The sequence below is a fragment of the Lissotriton vulgaris genome, chromosome 5 (genome assembly GCF_964263255.1).
Source record: "Lissotriton vulgaris chromosome 5, aLisVul1.2, whole genome shotgun sequence".
Taxonomy (NCBI): domain Eukaryota; kingdom Metazoa; phylum Chordata; class Amphibia; order Caudata; family Salamandridae; genus Lissotriton; species Lissotriton vulgaris.
Window position 1 is genome coordinate 847,323,702 of NC_141693.1, and position 22,063 is coordinate 847,345,764.

The 22,063-nt window shown below is 44.5% G+C and overlaps 1 protein-coding gene across 1 annotated transcript in view; it reads left to right on the forward strand.

Annotated features, from left to right (window-relative positions):
- The window catches only part of MYPN (myopalladin), a 2,267,856-nt gene that overhangs the window by 633,169 nt on the left and 1,612,624 nt on the right, over nt 1-22,063 (forward strand). Inside the window, exon 6 of the mRNA XM_086922400.1 lies at nt 19,061-19,132. Coding sequence (XP_086778526.1) covers nt 19,061-19,132 — 72 coding nt within the window. The remainder of the gene's footprint in view (nt 1-19,060; nt 19,133-22,063) is intronic.

The window sequence follows — 22,063 nt, forward strand, 5'->3', positions numbered from 1 at the left end:
CCGGGCGGGAAGACCCCGATGATGAAGCATGACACCAAGGGCCCTTTTGGTGTGTGAGGGGTATTTTAACACATTGTGTGTATTCCATAGACATCAGGATACACACTGATCCTCTTAGAGGTGGACCTCTCTGATTACTGGTACTTTCGCAAGAGGAGGACGTGCCCACCTCGGTGCCTTACAGCACCACCTCTTCCTCCCCCTTTTTTGATTTCCCTACACATTTAAAGTTGACATCTTTTTGGACAGTTACTTTTAGCACATTTTGCTTGGATGCTTGCATGCAATAGTTTACTCAGAAACGGGTTGCTTACAAATACATTTCTTCATAATCACATTATCATACTATCGTACATTTTGTCCAAGGACCAAGTACATGGCATAAACTGCTCTTGTTTGTAGTTGTCTGTTTGGTGACAGTTTTGTGTGGGTAGAATCAACAATGGGTGTAAATAACAAGGACCCCCTGTTTGTGCAACAGAATATGTTATACAGGGAAATTAGACAATGTGAAAAAAAGGCACCAAAATTATTATCACCAGGGAGGAAACGACATATGAAGGTACAACAATCAATTAAAAAGTACAAAATTTTGATTTTTATTAAGTATATATACTCAGGATAAAAACATTTGAATTCAGACACATAGACAATTTTTACACATAACCTATTCTAGTTTCAAAAAGGCAATACGTGTCATACAAAGTAAAATTAATAATAACACAGTTAATGGCAAATTTATAAAACAGTGGCGAACATATATATTCGACGCGCGTTTCGGCGTTGTAACAAGAACGCCTTCCTCAGGAGCCACATACAAGATCAGTGATTTCGATATTCTGTGTGGTTCCAAATGATAGATGGAACACAGACAGGGGAGTCCCGTTCTCAGTCGTTAAAGGACTCCGGTTCCTATTATTGTACCCCACATCACACCGAGGTACTAATGTTTATCAATATGGTACCTCTAGTGTTCCTATTATTGTACCCCACATCACACCGAGGTACTAATGTTTATCAATATGGTACCTCTAGTGTTCCTATTATTGTACCCCACATCACACCGAGGTACTAATGTTTATCAATATGGTACCTCTAGTAGAATCAACAATGACAGCATGACCACGGCTCAGGCCCAGAACCAATAGGTCCAGTTTTATTATATAAACTGCATCAAACCTTTTTTCAGCAGAGGAGCATTTCTACGGATTGTTGCGGTCGCCCGTGCTTGAGTTCTAACCCAGCTAAATCTCATAACTATCCTGAGAGGGACGGCGGCCTGTTCTACACCTGACTGGCTACTACATGACACACGCATGTAGGTAAATGGGGAGTTAAACCACTCTAAGGTATCTAGCAGAATTGCATTCACCTTATACTTTCTAGGATAAGTAGTGCTAGGTAGGAGTATAATTATAAGTATCCATATAATCAATGCAACAACTATAATGGTTGAATTAATCATCTCTTTCACCACTCTCATAATGCTGGTTACTATACGCTTGAGGGTACGATTTAGGTGCCGCGCTGCTTAGATTCAGGCCATCAACACTAGCTGTGTAATAGCAGGGGGCACGAGTTTGGTGCTCGCACTGTGTTTTCTGTTTTTAAAAACTTCACTTCCTACTTGTATGATTACGCTGCTGTGTTGTAGAACTTTTGCGCTAGCTCGGTAATTGCAGGGGGCACGATTTAGGTGCTCGCACTTTGTCTTTGTTTTAAAACTTCACAAACCTATTTTTTACAATTGCGTTTGCCTCATACTCCCCGTTCCACCCCGAGCCTAGCTTGTTTGATGTCGAGGGAGTTCCTTTCTGTCACTTGCTCTGCATTTCCTCACACTACCGGCGGAAGGGGGGAGCGGTCTAGTTGTCATACCGCCGCTACCCTTCATAATGCAGGGCTGTGCTCGAGCAGCGGACCATACGCTTGAGGGTACGATTTAAGTGCCGTGCTGCTTAGATTCAGACTATCAACGCTAGCTGTGTAATAGCAGGGGGCACGAGTCTGGTGCTCGCACTGTTTTTAAAAACTTCACTTCCTACTTGTATGATTACGCTGCTGTGTTGTAGAATTTTTGCGCTAGCTCGGTAATTGCAGGGGGCACGATTTTGGTGCTCGCGCTGTGTCTTTGTTTTAAAACTTCACTTACCTATTTTTTACTTTTGCGTTTGCCTCATACTCCCCGTTCCACCCCAAGCCTAGCTCGTTTGATGTGGAGGGAGTTCCTTTTTGTCACTTGCTCTGCATTTCCTCACACTTCCGGCGGAAGGGAGGAGCGGTCTAGTTGTCATACCGCTGCTACCCTTCATTACCGATGTACTGGACGACGCGCAGCGGGCACGCGGAAGGCGCGCCTAAGGCAAGCCCATCTGCGCCAGTCCGCGCCTGTACATCGCCTCTCGCCAGGGCCCCTGGTCAATCTCAGCCCGGCCCCATCGGTTATGGGAGGGACGAACTCCTGGCTCTTAACACTGGTTCCGTGCTTTGTATGCCCTATCCTCTGAATTTAAGGGATGCCTCATGGGATTGCCCCGTCTGTGATACCTTTACTATTCCGGTCCCTGTCCTCTCTTCCTGTGGCCATCTCATTAAACCCCAGATCCAACTGAGACTTCTAAAACTCAATGTAAGATCTCTGGCAAAACACCATGCCGAAGTATTCGATCTGGTAACTAGACAAAACATCGAGTTTTTATTATCGAGTAGACAAAATATCGAGTTTTTAATTTCGACTATACATAATATCGACTAGACATAATATAGACTACAAAAATATCGACTAGAAAAAAGTTAATATCGACTAGAATAGCAAAAATATCGAATCAAAAATATAGAATGGACATAATATCGACTAGACAGAATATAGGCAACACAAATATCGAATTTAAGGTAAGTTAATATTAATATTTAATTTTTGTGTAATATAATTCTGTAGCGGGTTGTGGGTTTATAGGGGAATAGGGTGGGAAGTAATTTAAATATAATTAAATAAATATGTTATTTTATTTATTGGTATTTATTTAGAATGAATTGTTAAATTATTATTAATTAATAATTAATTAAAATATAATTGCTAATTAATTTTAATTGATTAATTGATAAATATTTTATTTTTAGTAATCTATTTATTGTAGCGGGTTGTGGGTTTATAGGGGAATAGGGTGGGAAGTAATTTAATTATAATTATTTAAATATGTTATTTCATTTATTGGTATTTATTTAGAATTAATTGTTAAATTATTATTAATTGGTAATTAATTAAAATATAATTTCTAGTTAATTTTAATTGATTAATTGATAAATATTTTATTCGTATTAATTTATTTTCTGTAGCGGGTTGTGGGTTTATAGGGGAATAGGGCGGGAAGTAATTTTTTCATAATTAATTAAATACGTAATTTAATTTTTGGGCATTTATTTAGAATTAATTGTTAATTAATTATTATTTGGCAATTAATTAAAATATAATTGGTAATTAAATTTAATTGATTAATTGATAAATATGTTAATTGTATTAATTTATTTTCTGTTGTGGGTTTGTAGGGGAATAGGGTGTGAAGTAATTTCATTATAATTAATTAAATATGTTATTTTAATTATTGGTATTTATTTAGAATTAATTGTAAATTAATTATTAATTTGTAATTAAATAAAATATATTTTGTAATTTATTGTAATTGATGAATTGATAATGATGTTACTTTTATTAAATTAATTTCTGTAGTAGGTTTGTGTTTTTGAGCGAATAGCTTGTGAAGTAATTTAATTGTAAGTAATTACATTTTTGAATAAAACATTTATTGAGTTAATGTTTCAAAATACATTTAAATTGTTAATTATTTTATTATTAATAGGTAAATAATTAGTATTAGTAGGTAAATTTTATTAATAAATAATATTTATTTGTATTTTAAATTGATTATTTGATATATTTTACATAATTGTAAAATATTTTAATTAATTTGTAATTGGTGTTACTATTTATATTATTTATATTTAAATAAGAAGTATTTACTTGCCCTACTATTGCACTCACTGTAGTTGGAATAGTAATTTTAACCCTACGCTATCCAACGCTTTCCCTACTGTTGCACTCACTGGAGTTGGAATAGTAATTTTTACCCCTACACTATCCAACGCTTTCCCTACTGTTGCACTCACTGGAGTGGGAATAGTAATGTTTACCCCTACGCTATCCAACGCTTTCCCTACTGTTGCACTCTCTGGAGTGGGAATAGTAATTTTAACCCTATGCTACCCAACGCTTACCCTACTGTTGCACTAATTGGAGTTGGAATAGTAATTTGAGCCCCTACGCTATCCAACGCTTTCTCTTCTGTTGCACTCTCTGGAGTGGGATTAGTAATTTTTACCCATACGCTATCCAATGCTTACCCTTCTGTTACACTCACTGGAGTTGGAATAGTAATTTAAACCCCGACGCTATCCAATGTATTCCCTACTGGTGCACTCTCTGGAGTTGGAACAGTAATTTTTACCTCTACGCTATCCAACGCTTACCCTACTGTTACACTCACTGGAGTTGGAATAGTAATTTTTAGTCCTACGCTATCAAACGCTTTTCATACTGTTGCACTCTCTGGAGTGGTAATAGTCATTTTTACCCCTACGCTATCCAATGTTTTCCCTACTGTTACACTCACTGGAGTTGGAATAGTAATTTTTACCCCTACACTATCCAACGCTTTCCCTACTGTTGCACTCACTGGAGTGGGAATAGTAATTTTTACCCCTACGCTATCCAACGCTTTCTCTTCTGTTGCACTCTCTGGAGTGGGAATAGTAATTTTTACCCCTACGCTATCCAACGCTTACCCTACTGTTACACTCACTGGAGTTTGAATAGTAATTTAAACCCCTATGCTATCCAATGTATTCCCTACTGTTGCACTCTCTGGAGTTGGAATAGTAATGTTTACCTCTACGCTATCCAACGCTTACCCTACTGTTACACTCACTGGAGTTGGAATAGTAATTTTTACCCCTACGCTATCCAATGTTTTCCCTACTGTTGCACTCTCTGGAGTGGTAATAGTAATTTTTACCCCTACGCTATCCAACGCTTTCCATACTGTTGCACTCACTGGAGTGGGAATAGTAATTTTTACCCCTACACTATCCAACGCTTACCCTACTGTTACACTCACTGGAGTTGGAATAGTAATTTAAACCCCTACGCTATCCAATGCATTCTCTACTGTTGCACTCTCTGGAGTTGGAATAGTAATTTTTACCTCAACGCTATCCAACGCTTACCCTACTGTTGCACTCGCTGGAGTGGGAATAGTAATTTTTACCCCTACGCTATCCAATGCTTTTCATACTGTTGCACTCTTTGGAGTGGTAATAGTAATTTTTACCCCTACGCTATCCAAAGTTTTCCCTACTGTTGCACTCGCTGGAGTGGGAATAGTAATTTTTACCCCTACGGTATCCAACGCTTTCCCTACTGTTGCACTCACTGGAGTTGGAATAGTAATTTTTACCCCTACGCTATCCAACGCTTACCCTACTGTTACACTCACTGGAGTTTGAATAATAATTTAAACCCCTATGCTATCCAATGTATTCCCTACTGTTGCACTCTCTGGAGATGGAATAGTAATTATTACCTCTACGCTATCCAACACTTAACCTACTGTTACACTCACTGGAGTTGGAATAGTAATTTTTACCCCTACGCTATCCAATGTTTTCCCTACTGTTGCACTCTCTGGAGTGGTAATAGTAATTTTTACCCCTACGCTATCCAACGCTTTCCCTACTGTTGCACTCACTGGAGTGGGAATAGTAATTTTTACCCCTACACTATCCAACGCTTACCCTACTGTTGCACTCTCTGGAGTTGGAATAGTAATTTTTACCCCTACACTATCCAATGCTTTTCATACTGTTGCACTCTCTGGAGTAGTAATAGTAATTTTTACCCCTACGCTATCCAAAGTTTTCCCTACTGTTGCACTCGCTGGAGTGGGAATAGTAATTTTTACCCCTACGCTATCCAACGCTTTCCCTACTGTTGCACTCACTGGAGTTGGAATAGTCATTTTAACCCCCACGCTATCCAATGCTTTCCCTACTGTTGCACTCGCTGGAGTGGGAATAGTAATTTTTACCCCTACGCTATCCAATGCTTTCTCTACTGTTGCACTCACTGGAGTCGTTACAGTAAATTTAACCCTTTTGCTATCCTACGTTAAAAATATTGTATATGTTTTGTAAATATTATGTATATATATACATATATGTATTAAAAAAATATATTTTTTTGTTACATTAATTATTTTTCTATTTTTCGTTTATTTAAATATTTTAAATATGTTTACATTAATTTAATATTATATCACTTTTAATTAACTTTTAAGACATTTAAAAAATTCGATATTTTGACAGTCTATATTTTTTACACTCGATATTTTGGAGTCAATATTTTTGTACTTACCTGTTTGAAGATAGGAAGTCGATATTCTTGCAGTCGATATTTTTACCTCGATATTTTGTCATCTCGATATTTTGACTGTTGATGTTTTGAAACTGATCCATTCGATCTAATCTCAGACGAACAGCCAGACATATTTTTCTTGTGTGAAACCTGGCTAAAAGATGATATGGTAGCGATATCGAACCTGGCACTGCCTTTAGGCTACTCCATGTGTACCCTTAACAGAGACTCCAGGGGTGGCGGCCTAGCGGTTATCTTTAAATCTCAGTACACCTGCCTACTTAAGAAAGCTAACGAAGCAGAATGTGAAGCGGCGAGTTTCCAGGTGTCAGTTAGCCCTCAGTTTACCTTATCAGGCCTCTTAATATACTGCCCTCCTGGCCCGGCTGCTAAGTTTAAAGAAGTGCTCCCAGACGTAGTCAGTACGCTCGCTGCGGGTTCCGCAAACTTTAGCATCTGTGGGGATCTTAATCTACACCTGGACCTCAATCAGGAAAATACCATCTGTAGCTTTATCTCTGACCTGGCCGCTCTCCAGCTGGAACAATGGGTGTCCGGTCCCACGCACTCTGCAGGTCATCTGCTAGACCCCCTAGTTACCAATCTTCATCGGTAAATATGGAACTGCCTATTCCAATGGACTGGACGGACCACTTATTGGTTAAGTGGTCCGTCCCGCTCTTGGTCTGCTCCAATTCTGGCACGCCAAGATCGGTTTTTAAGCGCTCGTGGCAAAAATTAAAACTAGAGGTCTTTCATCACTTTCTTAATGCCAATCCTCCAGACAATTGTCTAGACTACAAGCTGTTCTGTGATTGGATCTTGCGAGGTTTAGATGCTCTAATTCCCGCTAAATGGACTAAAGGGCGCACCTCTACCACCAGCCCTTGGTATAACGATGCCTTAACCACTCTAAGGAAAGCCTGTAAACAGGCAGAGCGCAATTGGAGGAAAGACTACGCCCAGGAGAAAAAAAGGCTCTACCAGACGAAAGTCAAATACTACTATAGAGAGATCTGTAAAACACACGCAGCTCACTACGCCATGGAGATCAGCTCCAGTCCCAATCCCACAAAATGTATCTTTAAAATCCTTAAGGATCTTAGGACCAGGAAAATGGATATCCCTGTGGTATCATCTAAGCATCATTGTGATGAATTGGCGGCTTTTTTTGTCAATAAAGTGCGTACCATCTATCTTTCCTTTCCTGATCCTAGTACCTTTCTGGCTGAGGCGAGGCCTAGTGGGAGACCCAGGGCCGCTCTGACGTCTATTCCGGCTCTCTCCGAGGCGGAATTTACTCGGCTGAGTGGCAAAATTAGGTTAGGCTCTCCCCTGGACCCCATGCAGCCTTCACAATTTAAGGAATCCATCTCCATCTTCAGGGCACCCCCCCTCTGGGACCGTTCCTGCTCCTTGGAAGCAAGCTTGGGTTTCTCCCATCCAAAAAAAACCCAATCTGGACCCCACTAAACCAGAGAGCTTCCGGCCCATATCCCTCCTCCCGTGGGTTGCTAAAATTGCAGAAGCACATGTTAACAACGTGCTAACTCAGTTTGTGAATTCCCATAACATCCTGGATCTTTCTCAGAATGGGTTTCGTCCTGGCCATAGCACGGAAACTGCCCTTCTGGCCACTACTGAACATCTGAGATCTCTTTTGGACGGGGGTCAAAGTGCGGCGCTGCTCTTGTTAGATCTCAGCGCCGCCTTTGATACGGTGTCCCATGAGATTCTACTCCATAGACTTGAGGAGATAGGGATAGAAGGCTCAGCACTGGATTGGCTTCGTTCCTTCTTGGCCAACAGATCTTTCCGAGTCTCAGTTCCCCCTTTCTCCTCTCAGACCCACACTGTTGACCAGGGGGTGCCTCACCGCTCTGCCCTGAGTCCACTGCTCTTCAACCTATACGTCCAGCCACTGGCTGCGGTTGCCAAGCTGTGAGACCTCACCTTGGTCTCATATGCCGTCGATACGCAGCTGGTGATCACCTTGGCGGACGCTTCCTACCCGCCGCCTCCAGATTTAAAGATGGTATGACTGCTGTAGCAAGTTGGATGGCAACTAACTGACTGCAGCTAAATACCGGGACACTGAGGTTCTGCTGGTGGGCAAGGACGTTACTCTATGGAACGAGCAGTGGTGGCCGACAGCCCTAGGGTCGATACCATCCCCCAAGAACGAGGTAAAGAACCTTGGTGTCCTGATGGACTCCTCGCTTTCTTTTCAGGCCCACACCAAGCAGCTGGCCGCCACGTGCTTTGGCACCTTGTGTGGCCTCAGACCCATCCTAAAATACTTTGATCCCCCGATACGCCAACTCATCGTGCAGGCTACCATCCTCTCTCGCCTTGACTATGCGAGCTCACTTCTTTTGGGGGCGAACAAGGCGGAACTGCATCGAATGCAGCGCATTCAAAATGCTGCCGCTAGAGCACTAGTCGGCCTGCCGCGCTTCTGTTCTGCGACCAGTATCATACGGAGGCTGCACAGGCTTCCGGTTGAAAGACGCATTTATTTTAAGACACTCTGTCTTTCTTTTAAAATCCTCAAACTCTCGAGTCCTGCCCTGCTGAGCAATTTGATTACCCACTATGTTCCTTCTCGTCCTCTCCGCTCGGCAGTGCAACACCTGGCGGTGGTGCCCAAAATTAGGCTGTACAGGGCAGGCGGGCGTGCTTTTAGATACCTTGCGCCCAAGTTATGGAATTCTCTTCCAGTACACATTTGCACCATCGATTGTTTGGCTGCTTTTAGAAAAGCCATCAAGACCTTCCTGTTCCCTTCATCCTAATCTTTTCTTGCCCCTTCTTCTTTTCAGTTGGTACTTATCTCTGTGCCCTGCGTGGTTAGCGCCGGGACGCCTCTTCGCTGGGGCAACTGTGCGCTTTACAAAACGTATTAACATAACATAACTATACTTTGTTTTATTCTACTAATCATTGCAGTACATGTATTTTACACAAGAATTCAATTGCTTCAATAAATGTGTGAAATGCCAGTTCATGTTTTTCTTGTGTCCTTATTTGGGCATGCCTGAATTAACAATGAAACAGTGGATCTGTTTCCACAATTTCCTTAGAGAAATGAAGGTTGTCATGTTATGAGATTGCAGATACCATCAGGTACCTTGTAAGGTTTAGAGGTCCAGATGGTACGCAGTGAGCTAGCCAAGTACAAGGTCAATGGTTTCTGATAGTATGAGATGACACAGTCCCCAATAGTTTTGAAGCCTATGTTGCCCAAACGCACAGTTTTACTGAATTAGTAGGAACCGCACAACAATATCTCTGCATCTACAGTGCATTGGGACAATTCCATTCTCTAATTGCTAGATATGTGGGGCACAAAAAGGACATTTTTTCCATGTAGCATGAATTTGTTCATCATTCCTGAAGTATTGGTCTGCAATAAAGCAGACTTTATCTGCAATTCTACACATCCCTGTCGCCCTGTGCACAAGAGTGGCTCTGTGGGGAATAATGGAGGAGGAAGGTTTACCAAGACATGCTGAGATATTGATTTGTGGGGATTTGTTATTGGTCAAGTGAGCTATAGCTAAACACTGGGGGCCAGATTTACTAAGGGCTTGAGTTGCCCTTGCATCAAGCAAAGTTGCGCAAAGCAGCACAAGCCCTTAACTTGGATTTTCTGAGCCACACAAATACACCTTGCATGGCTCTGTGCGGTTGAGTAAATCCAAGGTAACGCAAGGAAGCTAATTTTGCTGCTTTTGCATTACCTTGTGGCAGGGAGGCTTTCCATGGATGGAGTGTGGGCATTCCCATGCATCCACTCATGGACTTTGGTGCATTCACAGATTTACAACTCTTCCAGTTTAAATGTATGCCTCCCATAGCCAGGTGTAACGAGGAAAAATATCTTTATTTCTCCTTGTTACTTCTTTTTTCTACGTGTAAAACATTTGTCATCACACATAGAAAAATGAAAATGACTTTAACCCCATGGCTGCTAGGCGTTTTCCCGTCCTGCGCTGCAGATGATTGTACTACATTATTTCATGACGAGCTGGCCTTGTCATCCGCGCACGGCAGGTAAGCGCCATGACGAGGCCAGCTCGTCATTAGCCTCGAAGGGGTTAAGGATTGTGGCACCTATGCAACATGGTGCCAGGGTGTTTGCATTGGCACTAGGAAGCACACAGTGCGGTAGAGAAAGGAGGCAGCAGAAATGCACCTCATCCTTGTAAATATGGCGTATTTCAGATGTCTCCATTTCCACACAATGCAGTGCAGCAAGTTGCCTCGCTGCGCTGCGTTGCTTGAAATGTTAGTAAATCTGGCCATGGCTGTTTGAGGCCCCACTGACAAGGGGCTGGCCCAGGGGAACCGACAGATGTGCCATTATGGAAAAGATTATGTATTTGTCAAAAAGGATGCCCCCATACGCATGACACAATTTGGGGGCCTGGGGTCTCTGACTTTAGTTTGTATATATGAAGCCGAAAGAACTGATAAATGAGAAATGACCGGTATGTATACTAGTGTAAAATTAAGAGAATGTCTATAAATGAGTTAGAGGGGGAAACAGGTGCCCATGTATGCTAATGAAAAAGGAGCCCTTATAATACGAAAATGATACGGATAAATGAGTGCATCTATTTATAGCGCACGCTATAGCGCCTTTTCTTCTTTCCTTTTGCATATGCACTTTATTTTTCTCGCTGGAGGGAAATGGGATTCTGTTGAGGCTATAACAGATTTGCCAAGAAATATATATTTGAATAATCCTATTGAATTGCCATTTTGCTTCTTATCTTATTATTTTTTTATTCCCCATGGTTTATAGAACACTGTAACCTTTTAACGATATTGAGTATTTTACCTATATTATGCATTTTTACTTCATGACATATTTTATACTGAATGTATTGTCATTTTTTTGCGTTTATGATTTGCTTGTCAATCTGAATAAAGTTAATGATTGATTGAATTGCCCATATATGTTAATAAAAATATTTATTAATAAAAATGGAGGTAAGAGACACGAACAAAAGGAGCCAACGCAAAAATGAACTAGAGGAAAACTAACAGAACCAAAAGGAGGAAAACATTAAATGTGAAGTACAGATGCAATTGAGAACTGGTATGTGCACAGAGATCCAATGCAAACGGTGCCAGATTGCCAGGCAAAGACTGTGTGACCAGACTAGCCTGAAACTGCGCTTTGCTATGAATAATCCGAATGTGACCTTAACCGGTCTGGTGTTCCGTTGTCGTTAGTTTCCACTAGCCTGTCTTCCATCATTTCCAGTCCTGCTCATTCTATGATGTCTGTGTTTGCCTTGCATCCTGACATGCAGGGACCTTTCAAAATGGTTGTCTCTCCTTACAGAATTGGTACAGATGATGGTGGTCGCCCTGTCCCCCAGCAGAGCTCAGCCTTGGTGTATTCTCATCGGTGTCACTGGTGTGACGTTTTCCAAGCAGTGCCTGATTTTTATAGTCTAAAGACAGCTTAAATGCAACATCAGAATGGTGCATGTCAAGATATACATTGTATGTACATTGGATGTAGATTATTTCATTGATTCAACTGGAGAGTGGTTGGTGGCCTTCAATCCTCAAGCCGAGTACCTCCACATTCGTGTTCATCCAGCCTATTAGGAGCTTCTGCATTTCTGTGTTATGAGGTGCTATTGATTTCAAAGAACATCCAAACAGTAGATGTTTGGATGTTCCAATTTCCACCAAGCATTGGAGTAATATTTCATGTGACACTGTGTCAAATGCCGCGCTTAGATCAAGCAGCACCAGAACAGATGTGCTGCCTTCGTCCAGCGTGGATTTGAGGTGTTCGGCCACCGTTAACAGGGCAGGCTCAGTGCTATATCGAGGGCGGAAGCCGTTCTGTGAGTTGTCTAGAATGTTATTACTGTCTAAGAAATGCGTGAGTACAGTGTTCACATAGGCTTCCAGAATTTTAGACATAAACAGGAGCAGTGAAATAGGACGGTAGTTTTCTGCTTTAGAGTCGTCAAGTGTGTTTTTTTTAAGCAGGGGTATCACTTTAGTGTGCTATCAAGTTTTTGGGACTGTTGCAGTGGAGAGGGAGAGATTAAGTAATTCTAGGCATGTAGGCAGAAGATCAGATTGGATTTTCCTAAAAGCTTCAGGCTTGAGGGGGTCAGCCGGGGAGCCAGATTTGATTTTGTTAACTAATTTCTCTACCCCCTTAAGGGTCATTGGGAGGAAAGATGGTAGAAGAGGGGGTTCAGCATCAGGATTTGAGTTCAAATTCCCAGCATTGGGGGCTATATTATATCCCAATTTTAGGTATATAGCTTCAACTTTCTTCACGAAGAAAGTGGCCAAGTACTCACAGTGTGCGTTAGAAGTGATGGTATTGCCAGCTTCTGCTGGAGGAGAGGTCAGGTCCTTCAGGAGCGAAAATATAGTTTTACTCCGATTCGAGCTGGTCGAGATCAAACTGGAGTAGTGAGCTGCTCTTGTTTTACGTACCAATTTGTGATATGAGTTGATAGCAGTTCTATATAGTACTTTCGCTTGTGTATCATATGTTTTCCTCCGAGATCTTTCTAGAGTTTTAAATTTTTCTTCGTCAGCGTAAGTTCTTCATTGAACCAAGTTTTGGCGTGCGTACTTTTGGCGTAAGTGAGTTTGGTGGGAATGCATATGTCTAGTGCTTGGATAATCCATTTTTGAAAGAGGGCATCAGCCTCGTCCATATTGTTGGATTGTAGCGGTGGTTTTGCTCTTAAGGCTGAGCTCAGATCTGCCTCCTTAAGTTTGTGCCATGGTCGTTTAAGTGATGGCAAATGGTTGGGCCGGGATTTAACTGCACTTATTTTTAGCCTCATAGACATAAGGAAGTGGTCGGACCATATCACAGGGAGGGGAGTTAATACTTCCAGCATCTCCAGATTAGAGAATATTGGATCTAAGAGGTCACCTGCTCTATGTGTTGCCCCGGGGGTCAGCTGAACCATCTGACACACTGCTAGATCCCCAATGAAACCAGTGAATCTCTGGTGCGTTCTACAGTTCTAAATGGAGATTAAGATCCCCTATGATATTAAAGTTGTCAGTGTGTAAGGCAAGGGCTGTCACCATATTAGACAGGGTTTCTCAGAAGCATTTAGAGGGCCCAGGCGGGCGGTAGATCAGGAGGCCAGAAAAGGTAAAGTTTGCTCCTAATGTGATTTAAAAAAATGCATTTTCACAGTCAGGCAGATCTACAGGAGATAGGCTGCATTAGTGGATTGACTTATATATAATCGCAATGCCACCTCCTCGCCCCCCTGTTCTGTCCACGCTTTTTATGGCATAGCCAGTAGGCAAAGCGAGAGCAGGTATGGCCACAGATGATGTACATAACCACATTTCTGTCAGGAAAAGGATCTCCGGGGAGTGGTCCTGAAGGAGGTCAAAGACCTCAGCATGGTGTTTGGCTAAGGAGCGACAGTTTATACTCAGCAAAGTGTAAAATGGCGTAGTGTCTATATGGGCGGTAGAGTGTAGCGCACTTGCCGGACTGAAGGTGCATAATTCACATGTAGTGGGGTGATCTGTTGGGGCCCAATCATGGGTCTTACATGTAAGTGTCCTGTTAAGTGCTCGCAATTCCTCCCCCGAATAAGCGATTCTTGAAGTATTGGGAGCAGCAGGGTCCCTGGCTCCTGGCGGGTCCCGGCGCAGACGGGATAGCCTTTGGCGCACCCGCTGCGTGCGTCCGCTGCACATTCTGGGGCCGGTGTACATTTAAAGCCTTGGGAGACAACGAGCTCGACCGAGGCTGCCCGAAATTGGCTCGCAATCAGCCAATCAGCGAGAGTATCAGCAAGAATTCTCCAATGGCGGCAGCCACGCAAACAAACACAGCGTGTGATCCGAGGAACAGGTAGAAAGAAAAGTAAGTGCACAGTATAAAGATTCATGGGTGCAATTTAAAAGTTTAAAAGGTATTCTTAAAAATTGTCCCCCCAACAAATTCCCATTAGTGTTCACCACAGCAGAGGTTGTCATTATTAAAGTAGCTGTGTTGATTTAATTCTGGCAGTGGTGTGTTGTTTTCTGAATCGGGTTGCGACCTTCTTACTCTGGTATTCATTAGGGACTAGGAAGAGGAAGTGCTGTGGGGAAATACGTTGACTAATTACTTGTAGCCTTCGTTTTTCAATTTCTGTTCCTTGTCCCAGTACTTTCATCTCACTCACCTTGCATAGCATTTCCCAGTTATAGGCTCTTTTGGTGTGGAGCGCTCAGAAGGAAAGGACAGTGAAGGAGAGCACAAATGTATTTTTTTGTGTGCGATCTAGTTCATGTGATGCCAGCGGTGTTCTGGTGGACACACTTCATTTAGTGAGCACTGGAATGAGGAACAATAATCAGAATAATGAAGATTACTGGTAAGTAAGCAATGCATTACTAGCCCTCTTTGACCACAATGTCTCTCCCACCCCAGCGTACAGTACTCACCCGCTTCTTAGTGACCTGTAACTTTGCTGCCTCAGTGACTCTTCTTGTTGATTCCAAAGGTTCGCAGTAGATTTAATGGAAGCCCATAGCCCCCACCCTCATAATCTTGTTTGATTATGACAATAACAAGCTCTTAATGTAGAACTTGCATCGCCATCATCCTAATTGTCATTTCTTTGTCCCCCTCTCTATACATTCTCATTAGTGCCAATCAGATGTTACTGCAAATTTAATAAAAGTCCCAGTGAGTGTCAATGTGTTGTGCTAGGGCTCCCCAGCTGTCAACTTTGTGACCTAACCCCACTCTCTGGACTTCTTATGCTACTCATCCAAACATGTTCTGTTAATTCAATCAATCAATCAAGTAATTTGTAGAGCGCGCTACTCACCCGCTACGGTCTCAAGGCGCTGGGGGGAGGGTGGCTGCAGCTAGTGGTCGAAGAGCCAGGTCTTGAGCAGTCTTCTGAATGCCAGGAGGTTTGTGGTCTGTCGTAGGTGGAGGGGGAGAGTGTTCCAGCTCTTGGCGGCACGGTGGGAGAAGGATCTACCTCCGGAAGCGGTTCTGTGGATGCGTGGGACGGCGACCATGGATAGGTCGGTGGAGCGGAGTTTCCTGTTGGGTACGTAGAAGGAGAGTCTGCTGTTGAGGTGGGCAGGGCCGGTCTTGTGGAGTGCTTTGTGTGCATGGATCATGAGTTTGAAAGTGATTCTTTTGTCGACGGGGAGCCAGTGCAGTTCTCTGAGGTGCGAGGTGATGTTGTCTCTGCGTGGGACATCTAGGATCAGTCGTGCGGAAGCGTTCTGGATTCTTTGGAGTCTGCTGATGAGTTTGGCCGGGGCTCCGGCGTAGAGGGCGTTTCCATAGTCGAGACGGCTGCTGATGAGGGCGTGGGTGATGGTTTTATGAGTGTTCGACGGGATCCATCTGTAGATCTTGCGGAGCATGCGCAGGGTGTGGAAGCAGGCTGAGGAGACTGCGTTGACTTGGCTGGTCATGCTGAGCTTGGAGTCGAGGATGACCCCCAGGTTGTGTGCGTGGTTGGTGGGTGCCGGGGGGGGGGTCCCAGAGATGGGGGCCACCAGGAGTCGTCCCATGCTGAGGGGTTGGGCCCAAGGATGAGGATCTTCGTCTTGTCCGTGTTCAACTTGTGCCAGCTTGCTTCCATCCAGTCTGCGACGGCCTTCATTCCCAGGTGCAGGTTGGATTTGGCTGTAAGGGGGTCTTTGGTGAGGGAGAGGGGGAGTTGGGTGTCGTCGGCGTAGGAGATTATGTTGAGGTCGTGTAGTCTGGCGATGCAAGCGAGGGGAGCCATGTAGACATTGAACAGCGTCGGACTGAGGGAGGATCCCTGAGGGACGCCACAGATGTTTTTGGTGGTTCCGGATTGGAACGGGGGGAGGAGGACTCTCTGGGTTCGGTCGGTGAGGAAGGAGGTGGTCCAGTCCAGGCCCTTGTCTCTGATCCCTGTGTTGCAGAGGCGCGTGCGAAGTGTGTGGTGGCAGACGGTGTCGAAGGCGGCGCAGAGTTCGAGGAGGATGAGGGCTGCTGTCTCGCCGTTGTCGAGTAGGATTCTGATGTCGTCTGTGGCGCCGATGAGGGCGGTCTCAGTGCTGTGGTTGCTGCGGAAACCAGATTGGGAGGGGTCCAGGATGTTGTTGTCTTCTAGGTAGCGGGTGAGTTGTGTGTTGACAGTTTTTTTGATGAGGCACTGGTCCTCCTTGATCTCTCCACCGCCTTTGACACGGTGGACCATACCATCTTACTTGCCCGTGTCAAGGCGGCCGGAATCGGGGGATCAGCTCTGGTTTGGCTCTCCTCCTTTCTGAGGGACCGCACCCAGGCGGTCCGGCTAGGCAACTTCACTACCCCCGCAAGAGAGCTTCGGTCTTCCTCTAAGTCCCTTCTTCAGATCCCACGCTTCACACGAAAAAAGTGGGGTGGGTCCAATTTTTCCACCCTGGCTCCAACATTCTGGAACTCACTCCCTGACCATCTCCGTTCTGCTACCCAGTATCTCTCCTTTCGCAGAGACCTGAAAACTTTCCTCTTCAGTCAGGCCTTCCCCACTTAAATTCTCCTTACCTTTCCCTCTGGTCTTTTCCCTCAGCCGCCGAACCCCCCTAGCGCCAAGAAACCGCAAGGTGTACGCTGCGCTCTAGAAATGTTTTAAATTAGAAATTAGAAATTAGACTTTAGCTGGGAACAGAAGCAGGGAGATGGGCCGGAAGTTCTTGAGGTCGCTCGGGTCCGCCTTAGGCTTCTTAAGTAGGGCGTTAATCTCGGCGTGCTTCCAGGCCTCGGGAAAGGTGGTGGTTTCGAAGGAGAGGTTGACAACGTTGCGTAGGTAGAGTGCAATGAGGCTGTTGACTTTGTTGGCAACAGGGAGCCTGAGTGGATGGTGCTCATGGTGTTGATTATGTCTTCGGTGCTTACGTTGGTCCATGTGGTCAGAGAGACGTGGTCGTTGGGGTTGGGTGTGTTCGTAGTGGTAGGGTACGTCGGGTTCATTCGGGGGTTGAAGCTGTTGTGGATGTTGGTGATTTTGTGGTGGAAGAAGGTGGCGAGGGCGTCGCACAAGGCTTGTGACGGCGGGATGTCGTTGGTGCAGGAGCTGGGGATGAAGAGTTCTTTCACGATGCTGAAGAGCTCTTTGCTGTTGTGTGCGTTGTTGTCCAGGCAGTCTTTGAATGAGGCTCTTTTAGTGGTCCTGATGAGGTGGTGGTGGTTGCAGATGGAGTCTTTGTGGGCTGCGTGGTTGGTGGGTGTTCTGTCGCTGCGCCAGGAGTTGTCGAGCTTTCGGCAGGTGCGTTTGGAGGCCAGGAGCTCTGGGGTGAACCAGCTGGCTCTCAGGCTGGTGTCTCTGTTGGTGGGTTGTCGTACTGGTGCTATGGTGTTGTCACAGTTTTCTATCCAGAGTCTGAGTGAGCGGGCCCCGTCCTCTGGGTCGGTGGGGCTGAGAGGGGTGTCGAGAGCGAGATGAGTTTCCAGCTGTTCTTTGGTAACTTTGCCCCAGCGTCGGCAGGGGATCTGTGGGGTGCGGTGGTGGGTGACCGTTTTTGGAAGTTGAAGTGGACACAGTGGTGGTTGGTCCAGGTGAGCTCGGAGGCGTGGCTGTAGGCGACTTGTGGGCTGGAGGAAAAGATGGCATAGAGCGTGTGGCCGGCGATGTGAGTAGGGGGGTATACAACATTTACAACGAAGTTTTTACCACGTACTACCACTACAACGCAGGCATTACCACGCATACCATTACAACGCATTGCGCTGGGGGGCGCTCTAGGATAGGGAATAAGTATAATTTTATATCCAACACCTTCCCTAGTGTCCACGGGGACTGGAGTTGGAATATAAAATTATACTTACCACTATCCAGCACCTCTAAGCGCTATGCGTTGTAACGGTATGCGTTGTAAATACCCCGTTGTAATGGTATGCGTGGTAAAAGTATGCGTTGTAACGTCATACATCCGAGTAGGGGTAGTGACGATCTGTTTCAGTCCGAGGGTGGAGAGGTTGTCGACTAGGGTGGAGGAGTTGCTGTCGTTGTTTTCCAGATGGAAGTTCAGGTTGCCAAGCAGGATGTAATTGGCAGTGGTCAGTGCGTGCGTGCTGATGAGGTCGGCGATGGAGTTGCTGAATTGGGGGCGTGGGCCGGGTGGTCTGTAGATGAGGGTGCCTCTGAGGGTGGTTTTGGGGTCCGTGGGGTCAGTGGATTTCATTTAGTGCAAAAAATGAAATACCATCACCAAATCTTAATGACATTTCAGGCAATAATCCTTGAGGGTTACATTACCAGGCAATTTGTATGACCTGATTCCAGTCGCAAGATTAATGTAGTTAAACATATCTGTGATGTCTTAATTGGCTGACACAAACAGCTTCGACATTTGCTGTGGCATTAGCTGTGGATTTCACTTCCTGCCTAAGAGGCGGAGAATTCCATAAACAGTCTGTAAAATATTTCTAAATAGGACCCTTTGAAGAATTTGAAGCACAGAAGGATTAATTGGAAGTCTGTTGGACAGCCACCCAATGTCACATGCTAATAATAACTCATCAAAAATGAAGCAATGTAAGACAGACCACCATAGATAATATTTGTGTATGCTCAGAATATGTTCTTTTCATTACAGAATCCAGAGTTCACCAGATATTTGCAAGGACTGGATGGAAACCCATTAATAGCAGCGCCTGTTTTCACAAAGGTAAACTGTTAACAAATATAATTCCGTTCACAATTTCATTTTGTATTTCATTGTGCATTAATTGATAATCAAATAAGATTAATAGAAGATTGCCTTGATGGAACTTAACAAGTGCCCCAAACGGAGAGTTATTGTAGAGCTTTTTCCCCATAAGTAAATGGAGCAGCGGCCATCTAAATGTGGTTGATTCTTAGAGCTATTCCACTGTTCATGCCTTATAACAAGGAGACTTTTTGGGAGCAGTATGGGAAGTTGTTCACATCATAATTGCAGCTCTACAAATATGGCACCCCCTTAAATAAAGAGCGCAAAGCTAAAATAATATAACACAAACCAGAATGAATAGAGCATATTTCAAAACCAAAAACATGGCAGAAACAATACACCTTCTAGCATAACAATCCCGATAAACAGCATCATCATAGCGGCTGCCCTATGTCCTGCTGATGACAGCCGAGCCGGATCCTCCGGCTCCGCCCCTCCCATTCACAAGCAGATTCTGGAGCTCTGCGTGTATTCGGAGCTCTGATGGCTGCGTTTCGCGCTTAGCGGCTCTGTAAAGAGGCGCTAAGAGGAAGTAGGAGAAGGAAAGAAAGAGCAGGAAGGCCTGCTGACTCGAGCCACGGTGTTGCGGTGAAGCGGCGAGGGGTTTTTGTGGAAGCACACAATTGATGGACGGAATGCTGAACAAATCAAACATCCCCCCCCCCCCCCTCAGTCAAGCGATCTTGGTTAAATCCATCATTATTTTGCTCACAATGCCACCCCAGTTTAGACCTGGCCATATACAAATAACTCTTGACCCTGTGCCTCATGGGAACAGTCCAGCTCGAACTGCCAAGCTAAGTCCTCCCTGAACTGGATACAAGCATCCTAGGACTGGTTTTGGGGTTTCACCCCTCATCAGCCGGGATAGCTTTAATCCAGTGGCACGGTGAGCCCGGGACCCACTTTTGGGCATACCCAGTGCACTTAGGGCGAGAAAGCAAAAAACACACAATTGATGGATGGAATGCAGAACAAATCAAAACATTCACTCACAGTCAAGAGATCTGGGTTAAATGCATCATTCTTTTACTCACCATGCCACATCAGTTTAAACCTGGCCATATGCAAATCAGTCTTGACCCTTTGCCTCTTTTTTGTTACTTTTGTGCCGTTTCTGGAGGGGGCTGCCGCTTGAAAAAACTGTTGAAGATGAGAAGGAACTTATGGAGCTGAGGCCGGTGGGATTGTGGCTTTCAGAGGTGTGCCTACCAATCCAGAGGGCTGATTAACCTGTGTGCAGGCAAAGGAACCAGGAAGAAAGTGTGACACCCGCGCTGGCTGAGGATTAGATGGGTTGTTTAGCATTGAGTATTGCTGGCAGCTGTGGTGGCTATAGAATCTATTAGGTCTGGTCCCAACTCTCATTAAGTTTATGGAGAGATAACGAGACTGCTCCTATTTAGCCTGGGAGAGGATCTGGTACAATCTGCTCCCATAAATCTGCGGAAGTAAGAAGTGGATAAGACGAGGCGAAGTACAAGGTAGGCAGTACGAATGACTTTGTGGTTTTTACAGAGCGGTGTTAGTTTCCTGGCACCCGTAGGAGGTATATGCCTGACCTGCAATAGCTTGATAAGACTTTAATAGTCGATGTATTGGTAGCATATGCGCCCTACTGTCATGCGACAACTCAGCGCAAAAATTGGCTCACCAGTCCCCCCTAAACAATGTAAGAAGGCTTCACAGAGTAGGTTGGCTGGCTGGCTGGCGAGATAAGCAGATGGAGATCTTGGTTGGCACTCCTGCCTTGTCCTCTAAACATGTCCAGCCGCATGGGGAAGGGGGACAGCAGAGATTTATTTATGCACAAGCCTGGGTCAGTTTAGGGGTGGGCGGAATTTGCATAGTTGCGCGATGCATAACTCCGCAAAATGGTAAAAAATCTGTGCGAGCACGCAAAATGTAACGCCCTTTCGCAATGCTTTTTTCCTGTTCGCGAACGCTGTTTGCATGCTCGGGAAGAAATATCTTGCAAACACGCATTTTGAAAGCGCGAACAAGCAAAAAATTCCGCGAAGCCACGGATTGCGGAATGTAGGACAATTCTGCATTCTCTGTGGACCGCGAAATTGCCCAAATTCTGCGAGCGAAACAGAATTTACAGCCCATGCCTAGGTCAGTTGTAATGGGAAAAGCTAGTGCCTTCTGTTCAATTGCTATCAGCTCTGAAAATTCAACTCCATCCCAGCCTCTACTTCACCCACGAGGAACATAAGGTTAGACAAGAGTTTTGAGCCTCTCCAAAAGCCTAAAACCTTCCCTTTGTTCACAAATGATGGGTCTAAACACTCTGGTGAGGAGATCAGAGCAGGAGTATTGCCATCGATTACAACAACTGCAACAAAATTAGGGCCTGTGAACTCAGCACTTGAGGGAGTTATGCAAAATATGCAAGAAATATCGGATTATACCCCACCGACTGCTTTCGGGGTCAGGGAGCCTCAGATGAAGCTTCCTCAACTCCCTTCCATGATCCAAGTACCAGTCGCAGCGCTTAGACGGTGGCTGCTCCTAAACTGAATATCCACTCAAATGTATTGATCTAAAATCCTTGCGTGACCCAGGCACTCTTGCCTGAAGCTTTGAAAGGGATGCTGGACACAATTGACACTTATGTCATCCCGTATGATACCTGAACTTGCAAAAATCACAGAATTGGAGCTAAAATTCGAATCTAAGGAGAATCATGCAAGTCACTCCAATCTGCGGTTTACGGGAATTTGGGAAGCGAGTGAACCTCAGGGTCAGATACAATCGGTTGCTCAGCTTATCAATATATTGATTAAAGATCATGTTCTACCATCTGCTCCTGAGGATTTTGACAATCATGAGGGCTCATTGAGTATCTTCTCATTAGACACCTGGGGCCAAATATCCTCAAAC